Source organism: Coniophora puteana, assembly GCF_000271625.1.
Source record: "Coniophora puteana RWD-64-598 SS2 unplaced genomic scaffold CONPUscaffold_5, whole genome shotgun sequence".
Taxonomy (NCBI): domain Eukaryota; kingdom Fungi; phylum Basidiomycota; class Agaricomycetes; order Boletales; family Coniophoraceae; genus Coniophora; species Coniophora puteana.
In genome coordinates, this window is record NW_006913057.1 from 1,785,338 (window position 1) to 1,812,276 (window position 26,939).

Consider the following 26,939-nt stretch of genomic DNA (forward strand, 5'->3'; position numbering starts at 1 on the left):
CGATCCACGCACCCAAGGACGTCACTCCGGACTCACGCTCTGCCCTAACTTTGTCACCCCAATCAGCACCTCCAGGTCCACGCTCATTTAGCCCTCCGCATGGCCACTCAGCCACCGAAGGCCACATACCCCGCAATCCGGGTGCCTTCAGCAATCATCGCTCTACGCGGTCAGGCGCCACATCACCTCTTGGAAAGAGTGGACTGGGACATGCCCGGACCCACTCTTCTCCCGCAGGGCCAGGACATCGTACGCGTCCCGTCATCAGCGGTGATGCCCTTTCTCGAATAAAGCGCACGATTGGCGGGACGCCCCGCTCTGCCATATCAGCCAAGGACTAATCTTCTAATCGCGACGGACGAATACGACTAACCAAGCAACCGCCGCTTATACCTCAATGCCTCCCAAATCTTCCTGAACATTTCTTCCCATTTTTGTGCTGGATATATTTGATGCCATCTAATTGTATCAGTCTCCCAAATACGTCCTCAACTTATCAGCGTTTTGTGTTGCCATTAGGACGACGTTTTTCTCAATCTGTCTCATACTGTCAAAGCATACCCCGATATATCTTCCTCTGCTCATCTGATGATTTTTCTCTCAATTTAGTGCTACGCTCCTGTTTCATCCGGGATTTGGTGTATTGTATGATTTGTGACTCTTATATCTGCAAATTTATGAAACAAGATGCGCTCCTTTATACTGTTCTATCCTTTCCCTGTCTGCACGCTCAATGTCTGAATACGCATGACAATATGCAGGGACTTCCCGTTGATTAGTACGACTCTGTCCAGTTCAGGCTGATTACTCTTACTCTGTGCTCTTCGATCGCCCATAGTCTCATGTGACCTTGAGGTGAATGTTCTTGCCGATGACCTATCTCTCCGGCATCAAGGCTTTGGGCGGGCAAAGGAACCAAGTCTACCAATCATCTACGTTCCGGTCACGCAGATCAACAAGCCTAATTGAAATGGTTGACTTACCAGCTTGGTCAGGACTGTATGCAGGTCACGATACACTCCATGCCCGACTCGGAGTGCGGTGTATATAACACAATGGGATTCTTCTACTCGACTACAGAATCCAAATCAGATTTCATCTTTTATTCTTCCTCTCTCTCTAGAACGCATCAAGGATGACCGATTCGACTGAACAGCAGGCGCAAGAAGCTGTTATGGCTGACCTCAAAGCTATCATACGAGAGGATCCAAAAGGCGGATGGGATAAAGCATGGTAGGTCTCAAGCAAACTTCTCTCCACTCGGTGACGATGATAGCTCTGTTCAGGGAACAGAGTATCACGCCTTGGGATGCCGGTGGCGTCCAGCAGGCTTTGAAGGATGTTATCCTCTCAGAGGGCATCAAGTTCCCAAGAGAAGGCCGTGCTCTTATCCCAGGGTGCGGAACGGTGCGTATTCGTGGTTAAGTTATAAGAGTTAGTTGTACTGATCTGAGCGCTAGGGGTATGATGCTCAGTTTATATCCACAGAGCTAGGTCTGCGAACCGTTGCGGCAGATATTTCTCCGCTCGCGGTCAAAGCTGCGCGAGAGTGAGCGAGGTTGCTATCCGTCTGAGAGCATAAGTGCTGACGACATGCTGTCTAGCTTCCATCATAAGAACAATCCTGAGCTGATCGACTCTGGAAAGCTCTCTTTCATCGCTCAAGATTTCTTTACTTATTCGGTTCCCGAAAGCGAAAAGTTTGCCCTCGCCTATGACCATACGTAGGGGGACATCGCCTGGAGCGTACTGGTACTGACATTAGGACAGGTTCTTTGTCGCCATACCTCCCGCCATGCGAAACGACTGGGGCAGGCAGATGAATACGCTCGTCAAGCCTGGCGGCTACCTAATCGCGCTCATATTCCCTATTGATTCCTACAGAGAAGGCGGTCCACCGTTCTCTGTCAAGCCAGAAGACTACTACGAGCCGCTGGGAAGTGGTTGGGAGAAAGTCCTGGACAAGATTCCTGAGAACCCTTCGCCGAGGCGCTTGGGGCGCGAGAGGATGGTGGTGTGGCGGAAACTCTAGTCACTGTTTAAGCGCTGTATCAGTGTATATTTACAGACGAACAATTATATCCCGTTCACATAAGGATAGCTCAGTTTGACTATGGGACTATGGTGAGTGAGTGATTCGCTCGACAGGGGCTTTCCTGTGCATGGGAAACAAAATTCGTGCGAATATGCCCGCTCCTCGCTCGGAGTGGTCTGCAGACTAAAGCGCGTCTGGTCCGCCTTGACATTCTCGACACGCTGCACGCCTGCCCCGGGGGCGCGTTCATGGTCCCAGGATTATGCGTAGGTCCCTTTCCACCCTCAAGATCACCCCCGCTCTTCGTCGTCCCCCAAATCATGCCCAGCGCTTCCATGCATCCACCAGCCAGCACGCCGCTGTCTCGTTAAATTCGTTCGGCGCTGGAGGCACCCTCCGTGATACCCCGCTTACGACGAAAAGCAGCCTTCAGGTGGAAGTGGACGCGATAGAGATTATCAGGAAGCAAAAACTAGCGGCCCTCCAGGACACCTTGTCGCGTCGCTCATCCGGTCACTTGCGAGTCTGGCTAAACTATGTTGAAGCCCTAGAAGTCGTGGACCGCGCTGCTCTCCCGCTAGAGGTACACCAGGCTGTCCTCCGTAAATGTGTCCCGTCGCCATGGCTCCAGCGCAGTGTCCTGACGCGGCGTGCAGCAGAAGACCGCATGCCTCGAATACCTCACTTGTATGAGGCTAGGCTGAAAACCGTGATGCGCAATATTCGTGCAGCGGGCTATGCACCAACCCTCAGTGACTACCACTTCATTCTCGCGCAGTTCGCCGCTGTCGGTCACTTTCAAGGCGCCAAGCTGGTTTATAATGAGGCAATCAGCATCGGCAGGTTGACACCATTGCCGAAAACCTTTGGCCTGTGCATGCAAGCCATTGCCCACCGTCTAGCTTTACCTATAAATAAAGTCCAATGCACTCTTCTCATCCCACAATGCACGGAAATGTGTCGGGAGCTACTGAGGGACATGTCGACACACAACTTTCCTGTCACCTCTGTCAACCTTGACCTTGCCGTTCGCATCTTCAAGGAGACTCTGGATCCAGCAGGCTTCACCCAGCTCATGAAGCTTGGTTATGCCATAGATCTGGACTACCCCGACCGACCACCAGTAGAATCCCTCAAACCATCAAAGTCTGCCATCGAGCCCCCTTCTCCCCAGCCCTTTTCTGCTGCTGCCCTGAACACGACCATTGACACCCTTGGTCGTTTCAACAATCCATCAAAGTTGGTGCAAGCGTTCGAGGTCCTTACCAACCCTCTTCCCCCACAAGCCAGTAAGCATTTCTCGCAAGAGTTTGATGAAGAAGAAGACGACTTTGGCGACGTCAACCCCGCCTCCACGAAGCCTTGGGAAGCACCATCCGCCGTCCCTAATACCACGACCTACCATCTCCTCCTTAAGCACATCTCACGATCAGGACATGCTACCTTAGCTCGACATTACCTCTTCCAGGCATTCACACTTGATCGAGAATGTGACAGAAAGTTGCGCAGTGCACTTACTAAGGGAGCAACTCAAGTCCCTGCGCCGCAGTTGTCGATGAGAAGGCGCCTCATTCTGCCGGTGTTTGGGGAAGCGAACCGGGACAAGAACATGGAGCTCCTAAGATGGGTTGGGTGGGTCACGCGTCAGTCGTTGCGGCGAAAGAAGAATGACCTTGCTTGGTACACTGCATTTGCGGAGGAAACGTCGCGAAAACGTGCAGAAGTTGGTGCAGAGCCTTCCACGTCAGATACAGAGTCCTCGGCGCCCTCGCTCCCAGCCGAAGGGGAGCCCTCTTATCCTGCAGCACCTTCGAAAGCAGACGCTCCTTCGCCACGTTCATGGGACAACACCACCGATTCGATACTAAATGTCGACCTTGACGCTCTCCCACATGACCCCTCGTCCTCAACTCCCACCGAATACATTAAACGCTTCGACATGGACCTCCACATCCGCCTCCTCCGGCGCGACATCGACGAGCTCACCGAGTTGCGCGAGGTCATTGAGACCGTGACCGAACGTTCGACTCAGCGCGTCAAGGAGCGGCTCGGACGGCGTGTATGGGCAACCAAGAATGTATACCTACTTGACGAGAATCGACGCGTCGGCGTCTCGCGCGAACGCTGGATGCAAATTGTCAATTTCCGTAGGAAGGCATACGAGGTGCGGCCGGACGCGCGCGCGACGCGCGAGAAGGTCGCTATCAAGTGGAAGGACAGACAGCGGATCTCACAGGCGAAGGCGCGCATGAGCTCCGGCTGGTTAGGCGGCATGCGAGGGCTGGGAGACGGAACGCCTACCCCTCCCCATACACCATAGCACCAACCCGGGTATGTGGAAATGTGATATTGTTGCTGGTTGAGATTCAATATTCAATGCTGATTCATTCTCAGGCTGACGTCGTCGCATAGCTTTCGTGAGGTTGGACACTCCGTCGTTTATCTGTCATCTGCACTGTCGCTGCATGCTTAGACTTATATCATTTAATCGCTGTCATATATCAAGTAACATTTCCACCGCAACGCACACATGTAGTTAGTGGAATCTTAATGGATTCACTACCGAAAAACATGGTGTAAGGTCCCTTGCCAGAAGACTTGCCAAGAAATCTGCTGTTCGACTAGCCTAACATGCGAAACCAGTTGCTGGGACAGGTGTAATGCTAGTGTCATTGTAACAATTGCCCGTGCGTAGAAGCACGTTCGTCAAGAACCTTCCCCATGGCGTCAAGCCATGTATAGATGTCGGTGTGGAAGTTGCCAGAGTCATTGTCCAGGATACCATTTCTGCTGCTCACCCCTAGACCTATGTATCTTGCCAGAGCCAAGACAGGCAGACGACGCAATGCCCGTCCCGAGAGGCCTAATTCCTGGGAAAATTTAGAGATTAGCTATTTGTGAAACATGCACTCGGAATAGACTTACTCTACACCGTGCGGAGAGGGTCAGGAGACTGCGACCGAGCTTGACTCTTTCCGTGTGAGGCGCTGTAGACACTGGTGATCCGTCATTTTGTTGCGCGTAATTGCCGGTGTCCTCGTAGAATAGAGCCTCGTTCAGAGGTGGAACAACCTGTTCAATTCAGCGATACTGTTGCAGAACTATTGCAAACCACCCACGGCTTCTTGAATGAGCTTTTTGTCGACGAACTCGCATATCGAGCTCCGGAGGATTTCATATATGGCCTCGCGTGGAGGCAAGTCGACATACTGAACGATGTCTGCTCGATCGACGAACGCAGAATCTGGTTCAAGTATGAGTGTGAGGGGATTGAAAGGAACAGAGCACTGGCAACGAACCTATGGCTTTAGCCAAATTACTCGTCGACATGACCAAGACGTTTTTCTTCTGTCGTAGCTTATCTAGCTGCGTCAGTAGGGCATTGACGACCTGCCTGACGTCCTTCAGTAAAATGTGTTGGGAGAAATTGATTTCTTACACGCAGGCCGTCCGACGGCTCCGTTCCAGCCATTGCCCCTGCTCTTGCAGCAGTCAAGGATTCGACCTCATCTAAATCTTCATGAGGCAGCTAAACTAGGTGAAATCGGGTGAGCCCACCTATGAGGACAACGACAAAACAGTCTTCATCTTCGATCATTTCGTTGATATTGTTAAACAGTCGCTGGACAAGTTTGCCGGATTCTGAGAACCATCGAGAAAACAGGGAGTGCGAATTGATTTCTAGTAGCCGTGATTGCGAATAGCTGAGACCCCAGTTATGAACGAACTCTGACTGCTGTTGCTGAAAACACTTACCGGTGAGACATTCTGATGGAGAGTTTTTGAGCAAGTGCTCGACATAGTGAAGTCTTCCCTGTTCCTGGGGGCCCATGCAGAAGGACGACACGATTCCATGAAACGAGGTTGGCTAAAAGCCTATAAATCAGAACGTTGAACTTCGGACTAATGAAGGTGCCACTTACAGTCGACGTTAAGATCGCTGAGGATCAGAGTGGCGTGGATGTAATCCAGCAGCCTTAGCTTGATGTTGTCGGAGTAGATGAGGCCGTCCCAGAGGCCCTCCAATGATGTCGAAGGAAGCTCGCAAACACTGGCCGCTAGCACACCTTCTCCCTCCCCGCTATCGTTTCCATTGGTGTATTCGTCGACGGAGTCGGATTCAATTGGCTGATATGTGTGTATGTTGAGCGATATCTGGGATAATGGCAGAATTGACGATGGACACGGGGATTCTGCAACTGCGATGCGTTCGACGCATGACGCGAGGCTAGGATCTTGTTCCCAGCCATGGAGGTCTGATGGTATAGATAGGCATTCAAGTGACTGTAGCCAGCCCTTGACTTGACTCTTGATGGTGTCGAACCGGCGCTTAGACTTGGCTGAGAGGCGGACCTCCACTGCAAGGCGGTCTCAGCATGGCTCATGATTCTGAGAGCGCAACAGACCGTGCACAGTCCAAATTGTTTCCAAATGAGAGCTTTCTTGAGAGTTGGCTGGATCAGGATCCATGGTAAGAATTATGAAGCGGGTGAGGAGATTGTGGTGGTCAGTAGGAGAGTCAGACGCGCGATAATCCTCGCGTAAACAACGCGTCAATAGGAATATCTATCACGTGGCATAAAGTCATTCCTCCGAGATCTCCGGGCGATACTCAAGTCAAGCTCCCTCCTTCATCCCTTCATCATAGGTATCCAAAGGTCAAGAACTAGATTTCAAGCACATTATCTTCCCTCTACATCTGCCGAATAGTGCAAGGATATCTCATCATGGCTAGTTGCCCAGTAGACTTGCCTCAGTCCGCAACTCCTCCTACTGAAGCTCAGAACTTCATCCCTCCGGCGCCTCTTCCAACGCCAACCGTAACAATCGAATTTTGCGACCGGGTACGTTGCTGGAGGCCTAAACCTTGATTGCTACCAACCGGTTTGTCAGTGCCGATGGTGAGCTGATTAGATGCCTCTGGTAACTGCTTGGTGATGAATCGAATCAAACCCTTGTAGGCTTCACCGAGCCACATGGGTGTCAACAGAACTACTTCTCACCTTCCCCCCTCCAGCAATCAAGGGAGTGTCGCTATTGCCCCTGAACTCTGAGGATACCGGAGGACGTTTTCGTGTGTGGCTTCATACTACCGACCCATCTGGCGAAGCGAAGGCAACTTTGGTTTGGGATAGAAAGACGGAAGGTGGTTTCCCAGAGTTGAAAGTTCTGGTGTGTCCAAAGTACCTTGTTTAGTCGATTGGATCCTGACGCAAGAGCGCAGAAACAAAGGCTTAGGGATCACATTGATCCTACCAAGTCTCTCGGCCATTCTGATAAACCCACCATGAGCTGATCTTTGTGTGAATATGCTTCACTTGATTCGTAAAGTTACCTCAAGTTTCCTGGAATACAGAACTCGCGTGGGCATATGCCATTCAATACACCACTGATTGTAGCTCTTATAAGCTTGTAAAGGAATGAGAAAATGTAGCCTGGACCTGTGCCTGTTCTTGTGACATGATCTTGCACTGTGTCTTCACATACATCTCCATATTGAAGCTATCTTGCGATTGTGGCAATGTTGATTCTGCAATTCAGAGTTTCGAAGTCCAAGTGATGATGTAATATGTGGTGGCAAGCTAAAGTGATCGGTGTCACTGCCGGACACTTTCTCAGCCGGTCTGCTCACCCTTCTGCTTGCTACCACATCTCACGACATTTCACGAACACGTACTCGAAATGAGCACCGAGCGGCTCGAAAAGCTCGTGAACCAATGCAAGAGCAATGGTCAGTACCTGTCACCAGGTTCCGCATCTAGGTGCTCCGAAAGCTGAGAGCGCGTCTCAGATGTCGATAGCAAGATTGACGCTGTCAACAAGTTGCAGGCAGAGTTTGAGACGGGGCTCGAGGTATGTAAGTGCGTGCTATGGTAAACATGGCTGAAATTTGTAGTAGATTGTGGATGCAGAGCCTCTTGTTGCAGCACTCAAGTCATGCCTTCGAGTTGCAAACCAGCACTTGACGACTGCGACATTGTCTGCCCTTCCTCCCTTCCTCCCCCTCATCATATCTAGGCATGGCCCATCGGCGCCTGCCCGTTCTACCTCAATGTCGACATCCACCTCTTCTAGCTCTAATTCATCGATTGATCTCAACAACCTCCGGCTCGCCATGTCTGCTTTCCTCCCTGCTCCAGGCATTATCGAGCGACTAGGCGATAATCGCGAAAAAGCACGAGATAGAGCACGAGAAGCATTAGTCCTGATAGGAGGATTTGCCTTTCGTTCTGGGACACCAAGCTCAAAGTTGAACCAAAGTCGGGGTCAAGAACCCCCCTTGGCAGTCTTCGAGCGCTACATGAGGGAGAGTGGGTTGGGCAGCAAAGTATGGAGAGTTCGAGAACAGGTACGTCCTACGCGTCATGCCATGCTACTCATCTCAATTCTACCTTCAAGTCCCTACTTACTTTGGTGCACATTCGCCGGTCTCACCATCTTTTCCCCCTCAAACCATACATGACAATGTTGGTGGAAATGCTGGAAGATACTGATGGAAACGTTCGTGCTATTGCTTCGCCCTCTGTCATCGAACTCTTCACAGGGCCCGGTGTTTCGGATGCTGCACGGGCAGATTTGAAGAAGGAAATGACGAAGAAGAACGTCAGAAAAGGCATCATGGATAACATTCTCTCCAAGCTAGTCAGCGGCCGAGGCAACGGCGCCAGAACTCCAGACAGCTCGGAAAGTGGCGATGCAGGGGCAAAGAAGGAATACGTTCCACCGAGCCTCTTGCTGGCAGGTCGAAAGCCAACATCTAGCTCCACTACCTCGACCACGCAACCGCCCTCATCCATGTCGCGCGTGACCAGCCACGGTCGCCCTCCCAGCCGAGCAGCTGCCGTAGTATCTCCTCCACCACCGCCCGTGGGCACGCCAACTGAGGGGTCAAGCACAGTTGAGCCTGTCTATGTAAGCATTCAATTTGGCACGTTGATTGATATGCGATTCTCATTCAGATAAATGCAGATAACATCTAGCCGAGATCTTGAGAACGAATTTTCGTCAATGATCAAACCATTTGAAGTCTGCCTTTGCCTTGTTTGTTCTGATTAAATTACTGAAGGAAGTTCATTTTTAGGGCAAGGAGACCGAACACAATTGGGCAGCCAGAGAGCGTGCAATCATGCGAGTTCGAGGGATGCTCAAGGGCGATTTGCACAACCGCTATCATGACATTTTTATTGCATGTTTGAGAGAGCCTTTCATACAGAACTCGTTCAAGACTGTAAGTCAATCCATCATTTTGCATAAGGTTCCCAATGAAACATCATTATTTCAAGTCGAATAGTTTGCGTACCACTGTCGCTGCAAACACCTGCTCCCTCTACAGTGAGCTAGCTGTAGCTCTTGGGACTGCTCTAGATCCTTTCTGTGAATCGTTATACAGCAACTTGTTGCGAATGGCAGGCTTCACGAAGAAGATCATTGCTCAACAGTCACAAGCTACCGTAATCACTATACTCAAGAACACGTCATCTCAGCCACGAACGCTTCTCCCTTTACTCTGGAACCACCTCCAAGAAAAGACAGTTCAGACACGAGCTTATATGGTATCCCATATAAGCGACTACATACAAACGCACGGATTCCGTGCCAAAGCGTATATCGAGTCTTCTGGTGGCCTTGAGATCCTCGAGAAGTCCATCAAGAAAGCACTTAACGATCCCAATCCGGCTGTACGGGAGACTGCACGTGTGGTCTTTTGGTCTTTTGAAAACGTCTGGCGTGAGCCAGGCATGATTATCATGGATACTCTGGACGCAACCGCTCGCAAGCAATTGCAGAAAGCATGCCCAGATCCCAGCGCTGTACCAGACCTTCCAACTGAAACGCCTAAGGTAGCGAAGAAGAGTGTGGCCGCAGCCATTGCTGCTACACGCGCGAAGCAGAGGGCCAATGCCAACGCTCCTCCCACTCTCAGGCATCAAGCTACCTCTACTTCTTACGCTGCTGCAAGGGCGGCTTCTCCACCTGCTAAACGCATTGTCAGTTCCCCTCTCGATCCATCCAGTTCGACCAATGGCCACAACGCTCTGGCATCATCACATCCCACCTTGTCATCACGTCCTTCACTCTCTCCGCCGATTTCACCAAGGTCTCGAATGATGACCACTGGTGCAATGCCGCGGTCGGTGAGTACTGGAGCCGTGACGACGTCTTACTCTCGGTCTCCATCGGAGTCGCCAACATCAGACTTACCTCAAGGTATCAAACGCAGACCATCTTCACCTCTATCTCGCCCCCCTGCTCAGCGTGGACCATCCGCAAACATGGATACATTCCGTCCATCCAAGTCTAACGCCGTCCCTGTGCTCGCTCGCGCTTCGAATCTATTCCCTGACTTTGATGATGATGAGGAGCTACTGCTCGCTACTACGGTACCAGTACCAGACAGCGATTCTGACGCCGATGATCACAATCTCATGTCGTTTTCCACTCCGTACAAGTTGTACCCTCCGAAACAACAGAACGCGGAACCGCGCTCGAAGCGTCCCTCATTCTCGCCGCGCTCAGATGATTCCCGACAAACGGCGTCAAACGCCTTGTCGAACGGGTCCCAAGGGAAGTCGGACATTGCCGTTGAAGATGCTCTCCGAGCTCGAGCCGAACAGGCCGAAAGTACGGCTGAACGTCTTCTCGAGGAGCTGAGCGATCCGGAGAAGGACTCTGGTAATCATCCCACTATCCCGTCCTCACTACTCCTTGGAAGTACGCACCAGACGCCGAAAGCGGCGAAGAACGCAGGATCGGTGTTTCGAAGTCTCGGCCCCCCTCCAGTGACGCCTGTGAATCGCAATGCATCCATCTTCCGCCAGGCTGCAGCGTTCCAGAATAGTCCGGCGGCGCCAGCGAACAACGGGGCTGACTCGTTGTTGAAGCCGTTGCAGGACCAGTCACACATGTCGAGTTGGTGGCTGAAGCGCACGTCTGGTATGACAATTTGAATTTTCTAACAGGTATTACCGAAAGCTTACTGCTTCACTTTACCGATGATCATGTAGCCATTGATACCGGAACACCGTTGAAGGCTGTCAACGTTCCAGACCGTGCCGCGGAGCTTGAAGAATATATATCCTTGCTGGAAGACGGCGACAATAGTGTTCGGGTGCTGCAGAAACTGGCTCAGTTGTGCAGCAACAATCCTCTGTCACCAGATATAACATCCCCGTTGAGTCCTGGTCTGGGCTTGCCCAACACAACGTCCCCTTTCTTGTCTACACTTCCGAAGCGTGATGTTGGTCCTATTATTCCGAATTTATGGACCAAGGATAAGAAGTTCGGTCGACTCTTTGGTGCTTTGCTGAAGGTGCTCGATCCGTCTAAAGTGAGAATAATCTTTGCAGTTTTCAAACATTGCTGATTACGAGTTTCGCAGTCTGCAGAAACCTTGGAGTATGCTCTCATTGTCCTATGGGAGATACTTACGAACCAAGGGTCGTTCCTGGACGGTCAAGAAGCAGACATGTTCACTGCGATTTTCCAAGTTAGATACTCGAACCAACTCAACGTAAGCGTCTTCTAGCATTAGCATGATGATGGCTCGCGCTTATCTCTGGCTGCCTTGTAGGTCCTAGAGGCGACCAAGACCATACGTGATGGCCTTTGCGCCCGCGCTGAGCCAGTCTATGGGTTGACCCTACTCCACGGAAGTCTGCGTACTTTCATGGCAGAACCATCCGCAGATGTTAGCTCAAGGGATGCCACCCATGCGTTTGGTCTCATCGCCTTGGCGAAGTTTATCATGCGCCTCCCGCTTGAGATTCTAGAGGATGAACTGCCTCGTCTGAAAACGACTCTCCTTTCTGTAAGCAGCTTTTAAATCTTTACCTGCCGAGAAATGATCTGACCAGGTATTCCTCTAGGCTTTGAACGAGTCCGCCCCGGTGGTACGAGAAGCTGCATCAACGGCCATCATTGCCGCCCAGATGGTATTACGCGACGAAACACACCTATTTGCTCTCCTTGACGGGCTGTCGGAGTATCAGAAGAATCTGCTAACGTACTACTTCGAGAAGCACGGTGCACGTGCGGTGGACGTGAACGCGAACGCTGCAGGCATGACGAAGCTGGAAGGCCAGATGGGTCGTCTGGACAAGCTCATGAATACGCCTCACAAGACGCGGCCGACGGATGCTTAGCAGCTGAGTGTGTAGGAAGGCTTGATTTTGGAACTCGAGGCTTGGTCTGGGAGTGATTTGCTCACTTCATCTTCTTCCTACATGTTGCCATCTTAAACGGCCACGCTTTCTGCTCCGTTTGCGTCCATGGTGATATGTTTATGGCATAGTATTCGTTTTAATAGATTTGCAATTATATATACCCAATCGTTGTGTTTTCATCTTCACTACAACTTCGAACTGAGCTTGGGTTCCGCCTGCCGGAGACTTGCAAGCGTCGACAAGATCATGGAGCACTGGCTCAACGAATGTACAAGAATAGGGTTGAAGCTTTAATAGAAGGTCTAATGGTAAGCGGTGTAGCTTCGAGAATAGGAGGCATAAGTGTGTGGCGGTGATGCCGTCATATGAGCGGAAGAGCCGAAGATGGCGAGGCCTAAACTTGTCCACCGACCGTCAGCTCCCAGCAACGGTACGGCCACTGGACGTCGACGTTGACACCGTACCGAGGTATGGTTTGCCCTCCGTCGTTCAGAAAAACGTTCTTACAATGACGCTGAATAGCTCGTTGACTATTCATAATGACTGTCATGGACGGCGTTCGCGCCGTCTTCGCATTCAGGACGATACCCACCACCGTCCTTCTCGTCCTTGTCTATCTTGCAGTCTTCATATCTGTCTTTGAGACAGATGATCTGCCTGTCGTCCCGTCGGTTCAGCACCAGAATGGCCTTAACTTCGACCAGGCGTGGGCTGACCTCCACGAGGTGCATACGCATGCATATCAATTCCCCACAACACAATACTAATATAAACCCAAATGTAAAATATGGACTGCCCACCCTCTTAGATTGCCGCTCGCCCACACCCATACAACTCGCATGCCAACGACCTCGTCCGAACGTTCATTCTTGACCGCGTCAGTAACATCGCCAAGGGGCACAGGCATGTTACCGTGATCGACGACCTCTCATCCTCTGCCACCTGGACATCGGGACTCTTCTCGTCAAAGCCGTATGCTGTCTACCACGAGGGTCGGAATGTGCTAGTCAAAATCGATGGTACCGAGTCCGACGGTTCGGATCAAAGTGGCGTACTCTTCTCAGCGCATTTCGACTCCGTGTCGACTGCACCGGGCGCGACGGACGATGGCATGGGCGTGGCGACGCTCCTACAGCTAGTCGCGTACTTTGCTGCGAATAGACCTCGCCGAACCGTTGTGTTTAACATCAACAATGGCGAAGAGGATGGACTGAATGGCGCATATGCGTGAGTTTGTAGTTTTATTACGTGAAGGCGTGCTGATTGGGGTTGTCGTTAGTTATATGAATCATCCTTGGTCCAACTTGACCGACGTGTTCATCAATCTCGAGGGTGCTGCTGCCGGAGGGTATGTCATTTACAGCAGCCATTGCGAATAATATCTAAGCTCCCGAACTCCAGCCGCCCACTTCTGTTCCGCACCACAGATAATGCCCCTGTGGATGTCTGGTCTGCCGACCATACGACGCATGTTCACGCAAACATTGTTTCCTCTGATGTGTTCAATGGCGGTTCAATCCGCTCCGACACTGATTACAGCGTGTACAAACACGCAATGGAAGGCCTCGACTTTGCGTTCTACCGCGGACGTGCGCGGTACCACACCAAACATGACTCCATCATCGGCATCGCCGGGGGTGGGCGTGCGCTTTGGGCCATGATGGAAGCTACACTTGGAGCGGGTGTTACGCTAGCGGGGACTGGAGACGAAGGCATGAGTCAAGGTGTGGGTCCCGGTGCGCACACGCAACAGGACAAGCACACGTATTTTGAACGTGAGCTCCTCGTCTTTCTTTGACCCGTTGTCTGGGCACTAAGGACGTCTTCAGTCTTCGGCGCAGCTCTCGTAAATTTCAGGAACGAGACTCTTTTTACCATCAATGTCGTGTTGCTCGTCGTAGGCCCTATTTTCCTCCTTGCGCTTGTATACTCGGAAAGCATCGTTGAGATGGGAAGGCACCTCCGCCACGGTCGCCAACTTTCGGAAGATGTTGGAGGTGACAGACCTATAATGGAGAGGATCGTTGTTCCTTTACGGAGATGGGCTCGTGGTTTCTGGCGCTGGGCCAAGTTTTGGGCGGCACTGGTCATTGGCGCAGGATTGCAAGTTTTGTTGGTGGTTGGATATGTGATTTTAAACCCATTCGTGTGTTTTACGTTTCCTAGCATGAACAAAATCTGACGGGAACCTTTGCAGGCTGTCCACTCCCATCCGATATTCGTTTTTGTCTCCATGCTATCCCTTGCTTACCTTACCACAGTACTCACCATCTCTGCACCGCTCACCAAAGCCCTTCCCATTGAGCAGCAGAAGTTGAGCATGCTTCTCCAGACATATGTTTTCAGCTGGATTCTCCTCGTTGGCGGAACTGTGCGTCTCCGCCAAAACGGCGCCGGGGGCATATACCTACTTGCAACGTGGAACGCAGCTGCTCTCCTTGCGAGCATACTTGGCGTCGCCGAAGCATTGACGTACACTCGTTTCGTATCGTCCAAACGCCGCGCTGCGACCGGAATAAGCGGCGAAGAGGATGGTGAAGTCGGGGACGCAGATGCCGAGGGAGCAGGAGGCACAAGATACGTGAGAGGTGTCCGATATGACGCTGTCTCGACATCCGTGGAGGATGCTGGCGGCTCGGACCGCAGTGCACGAAGCCCCACGCGCACGCTTGGCGAGGGCACGCTCGTTGAGACGGCACCAACAGAAATCACGCCGCTTATTCAGCAGCGTCAGATCAAAACCGGGGCCGGTGAAAGACAGACTGGCGGCGAAGACGACACGGGCACGATTGGATGGTGGATCTTACAAATGCTTGTCTTGGTGCCACTCCCAGTGATTCTAATGGTTCACGTTGCGATCATCTTGATGTACTCGATGAACCAAATTCTTACAGATGGACTACCACCCTACACCGGTGCGTTGAGCCTGTTCGTTCCTTTAGTGTCTGGGATGCTTACTGATGGAATCAATTCTGTACTTCTACAATTACAGTTTACGCCCCAATCGCTACCTTTGCACTCTTCATCGTCCTCCCGATTGCGCCCTTTAGCATGGCAATCCACCGATCTCTCACTGTTCTCGTTTTCCTCGTTTTGGTGGCCTCGACTGCTTATACCTGGGCTGTGTTCCCATTCAATTACCTGGATCCGCTTAAGGTCTACTTTTCGCAGAGCGTCGACATTGTGCATTCTGGAGCGATAGTCACTACCTCATTGCTTGGGCCGAGCGGATGGCTTTCAGAGAAGATTGTCCCGGAATTACCATCTGCACATGGGAGAAACGTTAGCTGTAAGCCGGCGGGCGACAAGCTTGGTCTGGACGTCTGTGAATGGGAGGTGGACGCTGGCGGGAGATACGCTCCCTATCCTGGTTCCTCCGCCTCTGCGGACGAGGGCGAAAATGAGCCCTGGGTCTCGTGGACCGCTACTCGCATCGAAGCGCCTGGTTCGGGAGTAGAAGCAGGCGCACGGTTCAATATCAAGGGACGCAACTCGCGTGGCTGCATACTCTACTTCGACAACCACACGCTCACCTCGCTCAGCGTGAACGGCGAAAAGGCTATGACGATGACGCGTGAGCAGGGCGTTCGACAGGCCCGTGTTTGGAACCGTAACTTTGGTGGCGAGTCAGAGGTCATTGTCGGTTGGGCTGAACCGGACTTGAACACCACCGAGGACGAAGATGGCGAGTCGGAGAAGGTGACGGGTCGTGTAGAGTGCCAGTGGGATGAATACGAGAGCGGGACGGTTGGGGGAGGCGATAGCGGTGCGCGGATTCCGGCGCTCGAGGAGGTGCTCGAGTTTTTGCCGGAATGGGCGACCGTGACCAAGCGGTGGCATGGGCTCGTCCGCGCGTCCGTTCCGTTCTCAATATGACGAGAGGCAGACTTCTGAGGCGCTTAGTACTGAGCTCTGGTCAATCGGCGTCCTTGGCTAAAGGATGCACACGCTTTTTGCTTTTACGGTATCTCTTGTCGTCTTGCATGCTTTCTTGTATCATATTTACGAACTCTAGCATCTTTGTCAAGGTCTGTTCTGTATTTTCAATAAGACTATGCAATAATCAGCGCGCTTAATTGTTACCGCCGGGTCCAGGTGCATTCGGCCTCGGGTGAGAAATTAAGGCCTAAGGAACGAAGGATGTATAAACCATCAGAGCGAAGGGTAGTTACAGATCAGTGGATATTGCAACAGTACGACATGATTCCTAAAATCTATTACTTCTCTAGCGAATCATGAATCTTCCCATCCGAGATGCAAAGTATGCAATTCCCGAGAGCATGCCCCCGACGTGGCCGGCCGCGTCCGTGCGGGATCGCTATGCAAATGAGAACATTGAGCTATGAGTAGACGCGAGAGCATGGATAACATCCACTCACAGCGTCCGAATAGGCCATGTACCCATCATACGCGAGCATCCCGGGCAACAGCGCCCACGCCGGGCACGGGACGATGAAGAAGATGTAGAATGTGGTGCGGGGGGATACACACGCGAGGTAGGCAATGCTAGCCAGGATGGCGCCTGTGAAACGCGCGAGGCGAGTGCCACGGAGAACGTAAGGTCAGAGACGTGACGAAACCGAGGCGGTCGGCTCGGACGCGATAGTATGATATGGTGTGACGTACCGCTGGCGCCTTGGGAGGGGAAATCTGGGATTTGAGCGTAGCGCTTCCACAGGATGCTGGTCAAACTTGCGCCGAGGGCGCCTGTACACCAAGTATGCGTGTCAGATATTGTAGTTTTGGACACGAAGGGTATGTCAAAAGCTGGCTCTGCACGGACCTGATATGTACAGCGCCAGGAAGCGCGGTGGGCTCAGCAGGGCCAGCACCGAGGGCGCGATGAAGAAGAGCGAGAGGCCGTTCATGAGCGCGTGGCTCGTGTCCGAGTGGGAGAACGCGCCGGTGAGCACTGTCCATCTGGTAGTGCGAGAAAAGGGCAATGGCCAAGTCAGCTGTGTTGTCTCCAACGGTGAGGCGAGCGAGACGACACGGACATCCGGCCAGCGCGCAGGTTCTCGTAGCTGACGGTGAAGTGCTTGTACATGAATTTGAGCAGCGACGGGTCGCCTCCGCGCTACAACGGGCCGTGGTAAGCATGCGAGTGGATTTATCACAGCCCGTGCCGGACGGTTAGATGGGGTCACATACGTATGCCGTCGATGCCGCCTGCCATGCCATGAATACAGAGACGTTTAGGCCAATGATGCAGTAGATGATGAGCTGCTTCTCGGGCAAGTTGAACAGGGTACGCCGGCCGTTCGGACCGCCGCCAGAGGACCCGCCGTAGCGGCGGTAGTCTCTGTGCGTAGCCTCACGGATCCTTGTTCGAGCAAACTGTACGAGACCAGAGAAGGTCCATTTCTCCCGAAGAATTATGTGGGATGGTGTGGCTACGAGGCCTCGAGAAAGGCTAAGCTTGCTCGTCGAGAATACGAGATGGGACAGGCTGAAGTGTCTCGCTTGGGCAAAGCTATTGCGAGTGAAGTAAGCCCCAAGAGTACCGCTTGGCTGCGAGCATCGTGCCGAGAAAAGCAGAGAGCGACCAAGAGCAGCACGAGCGAGGAGGATGGTGGTGGACATGACGCTGGCCGTTGGTAGAGTCTGGTGGACTTACTCAGGCTGCTCTCGGCTGGCGCGCGTCGCGTCGTGCGTGCCGTGTGATTGATATATTGACAATTGCCCCTATACTTTCCACCATCATCATTGACTGGACGCGTGTTATAGTCTTTCTCCAATACGATGTCGCACCACCTGTTCTTGCTCTCGCCTTCAGACACGCCGCTGTACAGCCTGACGCACTACTCAACGAAGCCGGCCCAAGCTGCGGCGGCGTCGCCCTTGTCTGCGAATCTGCCCACATGGTCCACCTCCGCGTTCGCAGGGACGCTCACAGCACTCTCGGGGGCCTCGAGCATGACACAGTCGCACTACGTCCAAGGGAGCGGCGTGAAGATGGGGGGTGGACAGGACCGGCACGTCATACAGATGATTGCGAACGCGAGCCTGGATGCCATCGAAGATGTCATGCGCAGGGACGGTGCGATGTGAGCACGCATGTCATTCGTATGTGCTTGCATGATGAAAGGGACCTTGGGCTTAGGTATCTCAAGTCTGTGGACAAGTTCAACGAATGGACGGTGTCCGCGTTTGTTACACCAGGAAGTACGGCCATTTGACTGATAAACTCAGGAAGGTATCGAAGACTGATGATGGCAGACATGAAGTTCATATTGCTGCACGAGAGCAAAAACGACGAGGGGATCCGGCTGTTCTTCCATGACGTATGGGAGCTCTACGTCAAGGTGAGCCCGTTGCATCGGACGCGCATGTGGCAGTCAAAAGCCTGATTATAGACTGGTTGGACTGACAACGGCGATTCAGACGGCGTTGAATGCGTTTCATACGGCACACAGTGCTATTCGTAGCCCAGTGTTCGATACACGTGTACGGGCGAGTGCGAAAAAGCATCTATGAACACTGAGGGGGATGAGGCAGGCAGGGACCACAAAAACGGAAGGAGATGGGTGATTTTCCTTTTTGACTGGTGGGGAACAAAAACAATAGAGGCAGGGCTACTGCGCCCATAGGGGCTTACACGTGTACGCTAAGGATGGATTGGGGTAACAGTTATCGGAGCCGCGGGTGGTTGGCAGGGAGAGAGGCAGAGTGAATTTGGGGATGTGGAAAGGAATGGCGATGGCAATGGATATGCGGTCGTCGACGGGAGCGATCGTGCGGTGACGGAAGGAGAAATGTAGGAGGAATGTATGTCGTCGTTGTTGAGTCAGACCGGGGTCCTCTCGGGGTCCTGAGACCAGGGGGATAGCCACTGGTGGAGAGATCAATAGGGCGTCACGGAACCAGTCGTAGCTCCCAGGTCTCTCTCTCTCTCCCTCGACCACAGACTGCACATCGTTTCTTTGCTCTCTTACTCTCTTGTCATTTTCTCCACGAATCCAGAAACTACTCCTAAACAATATCATATAAATTTCACTTCAACTTCCTTCTTTTGGTTACCAGGGCTCTCTGTTTATTCAATCCCTCGCAGTCCACGTCTATCCAGCTCTCAGGGAGAGAGAAAAGTCGCTTCACCTTTCCGTGAGACCCATTTTATACCTTCAAGTTGGTTTTACTATCCCCCTTGCTCTCGATCGTACCTCTGACCCTCCTCTCTCACAAAGCTGTATCATCTCCTGCTATCTGTCTAGTACCTGCCTCCTTTTAATATTTCCATTCCGACTCCTAGAAGGTCTACAGTCGACCCTCATTCATCGCTCTCTACCACGCACCCGACAACTCAAATCATGTCCACCGCTCCTCCCGCCAACCCTCGTGCTTCCCTCCTCAGCGGTCTCCGCACCGGCGGTGTTCGCTCCACTTCCATGAATGTCCCCCACACCGCCTCCGTTACAGGCTCCTTCAACGTGCCTCGTTTCTCCTCGTCCAACTACCAGTACTCCCCCTTCACGGAGGAAGAGGAGATGGACCAGGTCGGAGATATCCTCTCCCAGAACATGCAGAACATGTATATCAACAGCAACTCGTACAATTCCAGACCCATGACTGCCGCCGTCGACGGTCCCAACAACAGGTTCGCTCAGCAACAGCATCAACAGCAGCAGCAGCAGCAGCATTACCAGGGCAGCCAGCGCCCTCTCAACCCGAACAGCGTCCCGTTCAACCCCTCGTTCTCTAGCAACACTCGGCCCTCTGCTGCTGACGTTCAGGCCCAAGCCTATCAGCAGCAGATGCAGCAGATGCAGTTGGAGATCATGAGGTTGCAGGCAAGTATCAAGTCCTCACACGACCACCAGCACTGGATTAACCATGCCCAAACACAGTCTGCTCAGGCCGAAGCCCAGCGTAACCAGGCGGCCATGATGGCTGAACAGCTTCTCCGTCAACAGATGAACATGGAAATGAACAACATCCAGGCCAACCAAAACCGTCGCAGCAGCGCCTCCTTCAACCCCCCTGCCACCGCTGGTCCTCTTAACACCGCATTTGACCTCCGTAACATCGCAAACAATGCTCAAACGCGCCGTGCCAGTCAGGCGGACATGCTGAAGCTCCAACTTGGCCTTAGCAGTTCTCCACCTCCGCCCGTCTATGAGGATCCGGTTCCCATGACTGCTGCTCTCAATGGCAAGTTCGGTGGCCGCCAATCCTCTGCAGGATTCGATTTTCCTCGTGAGGATTTCGAGCCGTTCCCTCAGAGCTCCTCTCCTCCGAGGCAGATCAATGCGCTCAGCGGTGGCACCACCGTGGGCAATGGCAACAGCAACCCTAACAGCATTGCGCCTTCCAAGTCGGATGCCGCAGCTTCCTGGCGTCGTGGCCCATCCCCTCCTGGCCGCTCCATGTCCATGAACGGGACACCGAGCTTGAGGATCACACCCCCTCCCAACGACCCTGTTTCCCCTCCGGGTCTTCCGAGTGCGAGTGGCAGGACCCGGCCTCGCCCGCTCAGTTTTGCTGCTGCGGCTCCTATCCAGGACATCCCAGTCATTGTCACCATCGATACGGACGAGGAGACGTCGTCGACCTCGAGCTCGCAGTCGAACCCGACTACTCCCAACTCGAACTCGTCGCTCGATGCTCCTCCGCTCTCGCCGCGCGAAGAGGTGTCCAAGAAGCTGTACGAAGGCCTCGGCCTCGGCCGCGCTGGTCTGCCTTCGACGCACACCATCAATGTGCCTTCGATGGTCAGCGCCACCGTTAACCAGAGGCTGGCGCTGAGCGGCCAGCCCGTCAGGCAGCCCCGCGGCCCACCCTCGGGTACGGACGAACTCGGCCCGAAGAACTTTGCAACGCGCATTCGCAGGAAGGCGATCGGTGGTCTGGGCGTGCTCATGGGCGCTCGCGAGCGCCGCGGGTCCCTGGTGGAAGCCCAGTAGATGCACGTCCGCCCGCTTCGCCCCAATCGTCTGTTAAGATATGATCCTGCGTTTGCTTTCTTGTTCTTTTCCCCTGTTTCTGTCTGTCTTGACTTGGCCGTTCGCAACGTCGGAAAACGGACACCTCAGTGCTAGCATTTCCATCAGTTTCTTCGACCTGCTTCGTCGGAATCTGCGTATCGTACCATGCATGCCCTCTTCACACACCTTCCTTTGTGTCCCATCCTGTTCTTGGTCTTGTGTTGACTTGTCTGCGTATATCTGCTGCTCGTGTTTTGTCGGAACGTTTTTGCTTGAGGAACGTAGCACAAACACATCATCCCATCGTCACGTATAAATATGTATATCTCGCCTGCTTTGGTAAAAATCCTTACCTGCTACTCAACTTGTCTCTTTCTCCTCCGTCTTCCCCCCCTTACCTCATCACACATTTGCGCGACGTACGGCTACCTTTCCCTTTTCCTTCTTCGCCTAGTGTGTTTTGGGGCTGTGAAGCTGGACGGATGGTGTAGCAGCGGCAGTCGTAGTTAGTAGTAGTGTAGACGGACATCAGGCGAGCGAGAGGAAGCAGTGCTTCCTAATTGCTCTGGTTGGGCTTGTCCCACTGGCTTGTAACTACTGTATCGAAGTTCTTATGCTCCTGAAAAATGAAAGAAGCTTTGAAAACGGAATTGTTTGATGCGTGCACGTTGCAAGACTAGAAGCACTTTTGTGTTGCTTTCATCACGCATCAAGCTTATTTTACATAAAATCTGCTGAACAGATGCTGCGTGTTTAGTGAGACATCGGAAACACGTCTGAGCGTTACTTTCATCACGCATCATCTTCGAGGTTTGATTCAAGCATGCTGTGTAAATTTGATATAGTAAAAGACGAGAGATACGTTTATTTACATCGTTGACCGACGATGGCCTTGCCGTGTTCCTAAAAACCATCGCGGTGAATTCGATCAATCAGAAGAACGTGAGGCGAGGGAAAGCAGTCAAAACGTACCTGCCACTCTTCTTTGCTTATCCAGAGCTGATGGAACGTGCCCAGGCTGGCGAGAATGCTGCCTCCGAGCCAGCCGCCGTACCGTCGCTCTATCGGATTTCCGGGCGCGTGGATCTTGATCTGTGTTGAAGGACCGGCGAGCATCAGTCAGATATCACCGAAGAAATGAAATGATAATAAATAAAATAGCAAAACGCACATGGGTGAACTGTCTCGACAGCTCGGCCTCGAGCCGCTCGGCAAAGCCCCCGAACAGGCTTCCTCCGCCCGTGAGGACGACGTTGCCGAGCAGGACCTGGCGGAGGTCGCGGTCGCACGCGCGGAGCGACTCGCTCAGGAGGTTCGGGATGTTCTTGGGCATGTTCGGGTTCGACGCGGCCATCTGCGGGGAGGTGTGGAAGAACTCCTCGCCGATCTGGAAGCGCTCGCTGCCGAAGTAGGTGTTGTAGCCCGTCGGGAACTCGTATTGGCGCAGTGGGCGGGCGGCGGCGGCCCTTTGGGGAGAATTGGGAGGTTCGGTAAAGCTCCGAAAATAAGTGGGGTGAATGTGGGGAGACGTACTGCTCGTTCCAGCCTTGGTTGAGGACGCCGGCGACGGTCTGGATCCACTCGTCGACTTCCTTGTTTTCGTACCAGGACCGCCATGTGTCCGTCGTGCCCGCCACGCGATCTTCTCTGAGGGTGAACTGAGGAGGTGCCGATGGCTCGACCGGCTTTCATGGGAGGTGCGTTAGTGGTCCATTGTTGTAAGCAGAAACGTCTTACCTGTTTGCTTAGTATAAGTTGATGAGGGTAGAGTGCGACACCGGGGCGGGTTTGTGTTGGGTTGGTGAGAACGTGATGGGCGCGCGCGTGCACGAATTTTGGGAGGGAAGACGATACAAGCCCTACAAACGAACATTAGTTGTGCATTCTTTGCAATGGGTTACTATGGTCCTACCTTTACGAAGGACAAAGCCGTCCACGACTGGGGTAATGCTGGCCATATGGTGACCAACGTCAATAACGAGCGCGGAGCCTTTGCCTGCCGCAAACCTATGGTGAAGTCTGAGACGGCTGGTTTTTGGATTACATAGAATACCCTTACGCATTGAGAACTCCTGTATTGGCGATGTAGAACGCAGGGACTTGGAACTCTTCGAACATTATCTCGGCCATCCGCTCGCGGTTAGCTGGTGTATTCCAGGCAGGCTCGGTGACGAGTGCGGGGTGTTCTGTGGGATCGATGCGCATGACGTCTGACAGGGCATGCGAAATGAGCGCCGGGACGGCGTTGAAGTCGGTGACTGCAGAAGTACTGTTAGCTCGCAAGGTCGTCGCAGAGACATTGAAGACGCACTCAGGCCGTCCTGGAGTGGGTTCCCGACCTCCATGCCATGGCGCCATATCGAAGGCCCGTGTTGACCGAGGTAGAGCTTAGCATTGCTGCTCGCCGACTTGGACGTGGACTGGTCCGCCCCCGCCTCGGCGCCCTCCTGCTTCTGCTTCTCCCCCGACGCTTCATCCATCTGGACATCGCCGCTGGCAGAAGATGACGCGTCTGGCTTCCAGCCATAGTAAGACGAGACGATGGCCTTTGGAGTGTCGTCCCCCGCATATCCGGCGCGTATGGAGGACGAGCCAATGTCCAGGACTAGTGCTGACACCTCATCTACACATCCGTTTCATGAGCAAGTTTTGTTTTCTGCACATTTGAGTGGGCGTACCTCCGCCGTATGCAACCATGGTTGACGGTTCGGGCGTATGAGCTTGAGGCGCGCACCCCTCGCGTGCTGTTGCCTTTCCCGATCAGATCTGGCACGAGTCACGTGGTTATCTCGAAAAATATGCCCCCTTCCCGTCATTTTGCCTAACGCGCAAAAGGCTACGAACGTCTGTGCTACTCGACGCTAATCTCCCGAGGACATGGCCGTATCCGAAGTCACAAATGGGCGGAAGAAGAGAAAGCAAGCTGACGCCGAGCCAGAAGTTGTGAAGAGTACTTTCCCGGAAACGGTCGGACTGGAGTTGCCGAGCGATGAGGAGGAAGGCGAGGACGAGTCGGATGATGGAGAGGTGGAGGAGTTTCCCGAGATAGATGCGAGGAGTGACAGCGAGGACGATGCTGAAGATGGTAGCGACGATGAAGAGGAAGATGAAGACGAAGAAGACGATGAGGACGAAGAAGACGAAGAGGAAGACGACTCAGTCTCGGACAGCACTTCAGATGCTGGAGTGTTCCCAAAACCCAAGACCATCGTATCCGACATTACTGGACAGCCGAAACGCGTATATCCTGATATTGAGCCTGACTACGACTCCGACTCGTCCACGGAAGATGTGTGTTCCACAACATTTCACTGCAGTGCATATCCCTCGCTGACAAGTTCCAACTTTAGGACCCTAATCGTATAGGAAATGTGCCATTACACTGGTACGATGATATGCCACATATTGGCTACAATATCAACGGCAGGCGGGTCCTGCGACCAGCTCTCGGTGACGAATTGGATAAATTCTTGAGTACTGTCGAAGACCCGCAAGCGTGGTGCGTAGTCACTGTCATGTTTCAGCTCCTACTTTTCCTAAGAAAAGTGCAGGCAATCTGCATTCGACAAGAATGCTCAAATGGACAAGCCCCTGACGGGCGAGGAACTTGATCTCATTCGGAGACTTCAGGCAGGAGAAAACCCAGATGGGGACTACAATCCCTATGAACCAACTGTAGAATGGTTTACGGGCAAGGGCAAGGAGGAAGTCATGCCTCTGTCCGCTGCACCTGAACCCAAACGACGGTGGCTCGCAAGTAAATGGGAGAAGAAAAAGGTTTGCTTTGTTTCGAGTTACCGCTGCATATAAGCAAGTACTCATGTTGCTGCTAGATTATGAAAATTGTACGGGCCATTCGCCTAGGCCGCATCGTACCTTCAAAACCAAAAGCCACAGACGGCAAACACTTCTATGACATATGGACTGAAGCACCGTCAGAGCATGCCCCTCCTCTCCCCGCACCTAAACCCTCCCTTCCTACCCACTCCGAATCTTACAATCCTCCAGCAGAGTACCTTCCTGCAGAGGAAGAGCGAAAAAAATGGCAAGAAGCCGAACCAGAAGACCGCGAGCAGGACTACCTGCCGCAGAAGTATTCTGCTTTGCGTCTGGTGCCAGCATACGACCGCTTTATCAAGGAGCGCTTCAACCGCCAGCTCGACCTCTACCTCGCCCCTCGCATACAACGCAAAAAGCTGAACATTGATCCCGAAAGCTTGATACCCAAGCTTCCCTCGCCGAGTAGTCTGAAACCTTTCCCGAACTATAAATCGCTCAAGGTTGCCCATACTGAGGGACGAACGCGATGCGTCAGCGTCAGTCCCGACGGGTCATGGGTCGTAAGTGGCGATGAAGGTGGCAATCTTATCCTTTGGGAGGTGATTGTCGGTCGCGCGGTTAAACGGTGGAAGCTTGATGGCAAGATTGGCACAGTGGAATGGTGTCCCAGAACGGACGTTGCTTTCTTCGTGGTCGGAACGTGCGTCTCCAGCTTGTCCTAAGCAAGTTAACTCTCGCTAATTTTGTTCTATAGGGAGGAGAAGCTGCAATTCTTTGTGCCACCAAACCTTCCACGAGCTGTGCTGTCTTTGACGCAATCTATTCTCGCTCCCGCTACCCTGCCTCCGCCCACCCCATCATCGATCAAGTGGACGTCTTCATTTTCATCCGGGGAAAATGAAGCATTGCTAACGATCGAACTTTCATCTGGTTCGGGCCTGCCGAAGCAGTTTGCGTGGCACCGCAAAGGTGACTACCTTGCGTCCGTGTGTAAGTGTTACTTTGGAAACTCCTTCTCTGACACAAGCGGAATGCTAAATCGGGTATTAGCAACGAATGAAAGTCAAGGTGGGGTATGGGTTCACCAGCTTTCACGGCGACATTCGCAAGCGCCTTTCAAGAAAATCAAGGGCACCGTACAACTGGTTCAATTCCACCCTTCAAAACCACACTTCTTTGTCGCCGTAAGTTCGGATTGACATACGCCGCCACTACAATGAAACTCAATGTCACAATTTCATTAGACGCAGCGCTATGTCCGACTGTACAATTTAGCAGAGCAGAAGCTCCTCAAGACCCTAATGCCTGGTATAAGATGGATCTCATCAATGGATGTGCATCCCTCGGGCGATCATGTAATTGTTGGAGGTTACGATCGCAAGCTTTGCTGGTTCGATCTCGAGCTGAGCGACAAGCCATACAAAATTCTACGGTGAGCGCAAACGGGCTTTCTGTATGCAGAATGACCTGGAAGGCTCATTTCGGCGTTTTTGCTCGCTTTCCCAGGTATCACACAAGGGCAATCCGGTCGCTCCAATTCCATCCAACATATCCACTGTTCGCGTCATCGTCCGATGACGGATCTATCCAGATCTTCCATGCCAGGGTTTACAATGACCTGATGACGGACCCGCTGATCGTGCCTCTCAAAATCTTGCGGGGACATGAAGTTAAGGATGGACTAGGCGTATTGCAGGTAAAGTGGGTTCCCCGACAGCCTTGGCTTGTCAGCGCTGGCGCGGATGGCAGTGCGATGGTCTGGTGTAGTTGATCGTGAGCCGTGTACGTTGATGGGTTGCATTCATTTCGGTTAGGCCTGCATCTGGCCTATCTTTACAAAGCAGGTCCCGCCGGGCGGCGAAGTCGGGTGTCAAGCGCTGGGAAAGTGCCTCAACAAAGACGATTGCGCAGGGATGTCGATGATTGATTAGAACGAAAGTTTTTTGAGAAGTCGGCGTCTGGCTGGCAGTTGTCTCCGACTGCCCAGGAGAACGTGATCTGGAGGTAAATATATCTGACAGCCTGGGTGTTGGGCCAAGA

The 26,939-nt window shown here is 52.8% G+C and overlaps 11 protein-coding genes across 11 annotated transcripts; 8 read left to right on the forward strand and 3 right to left on the reverse strand.

Moving 5' to 3' along the window:
* Positions 1–1,269: 1,269 nt before the first annotated feature.
* Positions 1,270–2,032, forward strand: CONPUDRAFT_55194 (S-adenosyl-L-methionine-dependent methyltransferase; the record flags this gene model as incomplete). The annotated part of the gene is made up of 4 exons (XM_007769255.1): positions 1,270–1,407; positions 1,461–1,549; positions 1,605–1,724; positions 1,771–2,032. 4 exons carry the CDS (start codon positions 1,270–1,272, stop codon positions 2,030–2,032), a joined length of 609 nt encoding a protein of 202 aa, XP_007767445.1.
* A 523-nt stretch (positions 2,033–2,555) lies between these two features.
* CONPUDRAFT_35047 (uncharacterized protein) lies at positions 2,556–3,551 on the forward strand (the record flags this gene model as incomplete). Its single annotated transcript, XM_007769109.1, has 1 exon — positions 2,556–3,551. A coding segment is annotated over one exon (996 nt), but the record flags the coding sequence as incomplete, so codon positions are not given.
* Positions 3,552–4,524: 973 nt separating this feature from the next.
* CONPUDRAFT_122923 (AAA-domain-containing protein) lies at positions 4,525–6,525 on the reverse strand. The gene is made up of 9 exons (XM_007769780.1): positions 6,442–6,525; positions 5,959–6,393; positions 5,792–5,903; positions 5,594–5,739; positions 5,475–5,545; positions 5,335–5,425; positions 5,155–5,279; positions 4,961–5,107; positions 4,525–4,905 (listed from the first exon to the last, which is right to left on the reverse strand). The coding sequence occupies exons 1-9, from the start codon at positions 6,503–6,505 to the stop codon at positions 4,705–4,707; spliced, it is 1,392 nt and encodes a 463-aa protein (XP_007767970.1). The 5' UTR covers positions 6,506–6,525; the 3' UTR covers positions 4,525–4,704.
* Positions 6,526–6,762: 237 nt separating this feature from the next.
* On the forward strand, positions 6,763–7,331 carry CONPUDRAFT_122925 (uncharacterized protein; the record flags this gene model as incomplete). The annotated part of the gene is made up of 4 exons (XM_007769781.1): positions 6,763–6,879; positions 6,929–6,936; positions 6,997–7,207; positions 7,260–7,331. The coding sequence occupies 4 exons, from the start codon at positions 6,763–6,765 to the stop codon at positions 7,329–7,331; spliced, it is 408 nt and encodes a 135-aa protein (XP_007767971.1).
* A 330-nt stretch (positions 7,332–7,661) lies between these two features.
* CONPUDRAFT_143692 (uncharacterized protein) lies at positions 7,662–12,360 on the forward strand. Its single transcript, XM_007769782.1, has 11 exons — positions 7,662–7,766; positions 7,827–7,888; positions 7,935–8,384; positions 8,435–8,947; positions 9,005–9,061; positions 9,117–9,263; positions 9,319–10,969; positions 11,041–11,363; positions 11,415–11,546; positions 11,607–11,843; positions 11,902–12,360. The coding sequence occupies exons 1-11, from the start codon at positions 7,718–7,720 to the stop codon at positions 12,175–12,177; spliced, it is 3,897 nt and encodes a 1,298-aa protein (XP_007767972.1). The 5' UTR covers positions 7,662–7,717; the 3' UTR covers positions 12,178–12,360.
* Positions 12,361–12,737: 377 nt separating this feature from the next.
* On the forward strand, positions 12,738–16,074 carry CONPUDRAFT_54548 (uncharacterized protein; the record flags this gene model as incomplete). The annotated part of the gene is made up of 8 exons (XM_007769208.1): positions 12,738–12,923; positions 13,007–13,425; positions 13,478–13,546; positions 13,600–13,973; positions 14,028–14,344; positions 14,396–14,678; positions 14,751–15,113; positions 15,191–16,074. 8 exons carry the CDS (start codon positions 12,738–12,740, stop codon positions 16,072–16,074), a joined length of 2,895 nt encoding a protein of 964 aa, XP_007767398.1.
* Positions 16,075–16,423: 349 nt separating this feature from the next.
* On the reverse strand, positions 16,424–17,275 carry CONPUDRAFT_54971 (uncharacterized protein; the record flags this gene model as incomplete). The annotated part of the gene is made up of 5 exons (XM_007769241.1): positions 16,424–16,516; positions 16,578–16,720; positions 16,825–16,905; positions 16,982–17,118; positions 17,196–17,275. Coding segments are annotated over 5 exons (534 nt in total), but the record flags the coding sequence as incomplete, so codon positions are not given.
* Positions 17,276–17,888: 613 nt separating this feature from the next.
* On the forward strand, positions 17,889–19,051 carry CONPUDRAFT_103164 (Sedlin). Its single transcript, XM_007769783.1, has 4 exons — positions 17,889–18,245; positions 18,302–18,363; positions 18,418–18,503; positions 18,583–19,051. Exons 1-4 carry the CDS (start codon positions 17,941–17,943, stop codon positions 18,673–18,675), a joined length of 546 nt encoding a protein of 181 aa, XP_007767973.1. The 5' UTR covers positions 17,889–17,940; the 3' UTR covers positions 18,676–19,051.
* Positions 19,052–19,108: 57 nt separating this feature from the next.
* Positions 19,109–21,766, forward strand: CONPUDRAFT_136768 (uncharacterized protein). Its single transcript, XM_007769784.1, has 2 exons — positions 19,109–19,985; positions 20,043–21,766. The coding sequence occupies exons 1-2, from the start codon at positions 19,506–19,508 to the stop codon at positions 21,096–21,098; spliced, it is 1,536 nt and encodes a 511-aa protein (XP_007767974.1). The 5' UTR covers positions 19,109–19,505; the 3' UTR covers positions 21,099–21,766.
* A 162-nt stretch (positions 21,767–21,928) lies between these two features.
* Positions 21,929–23,836, reverse strand: CONPUDRAFT_103169 (brg1-associated factor b). Its single transcript, XM_007769785.1, has 9 exons — positions 23,798–23,836; positions 23,431–23,742; positions 23,179–23,377; positions 23,032–23,126; positions 22,857–22,978; positions 22,653–22,804; positions 22,291–22,585; positions 22,092–22,211; positions 21,929–22,022 (listed from the first exon to the last, which is right to left on the reverse strand). The coding sequence occupies exons 1-9, from the start codon at positions 23,814–23,816 to the stop codon at positions 21,984–21,986; spliced, it is 1,353 nt and encodes a 450-aa protein (XP_007767975.1). The 5' UTR covers positions 23,817–23,836; the 3' UTR covers positions 21,929–21,983.
* Positions 23,837–23,929: 93 nt separating this feature from the next.
* CONPUDRAFT_122945 (BOP1NT-domain-containing protein) lies at positions 23,930–26,807 on the forward strand. Its single transcript, XM_007769786.1, has 8 exons — positions 23,930–24,410; positions 24,470–24,618; positions 24,671–24,896; positions 24,953–25,599; positions 25,654–25,889; positions 25,950–26,083; positions 26,144–26,331; positions 26,406–26,807. The coding sequence occupies exons 1-8, from the start codon at positions 23,997–23,999 to the stop codon at positions 26,668–26,670; spliced, it is 2,259 nt and encodes a 752-aa protein (XP_007767976.1). The 5' UTR covers positions 23,930–23,996; the 3' UTR covers positions 26,671–26,807.
* The last annotated feature ends 132 nt before the right edge of the window (positions 26,808–26,939 follow it).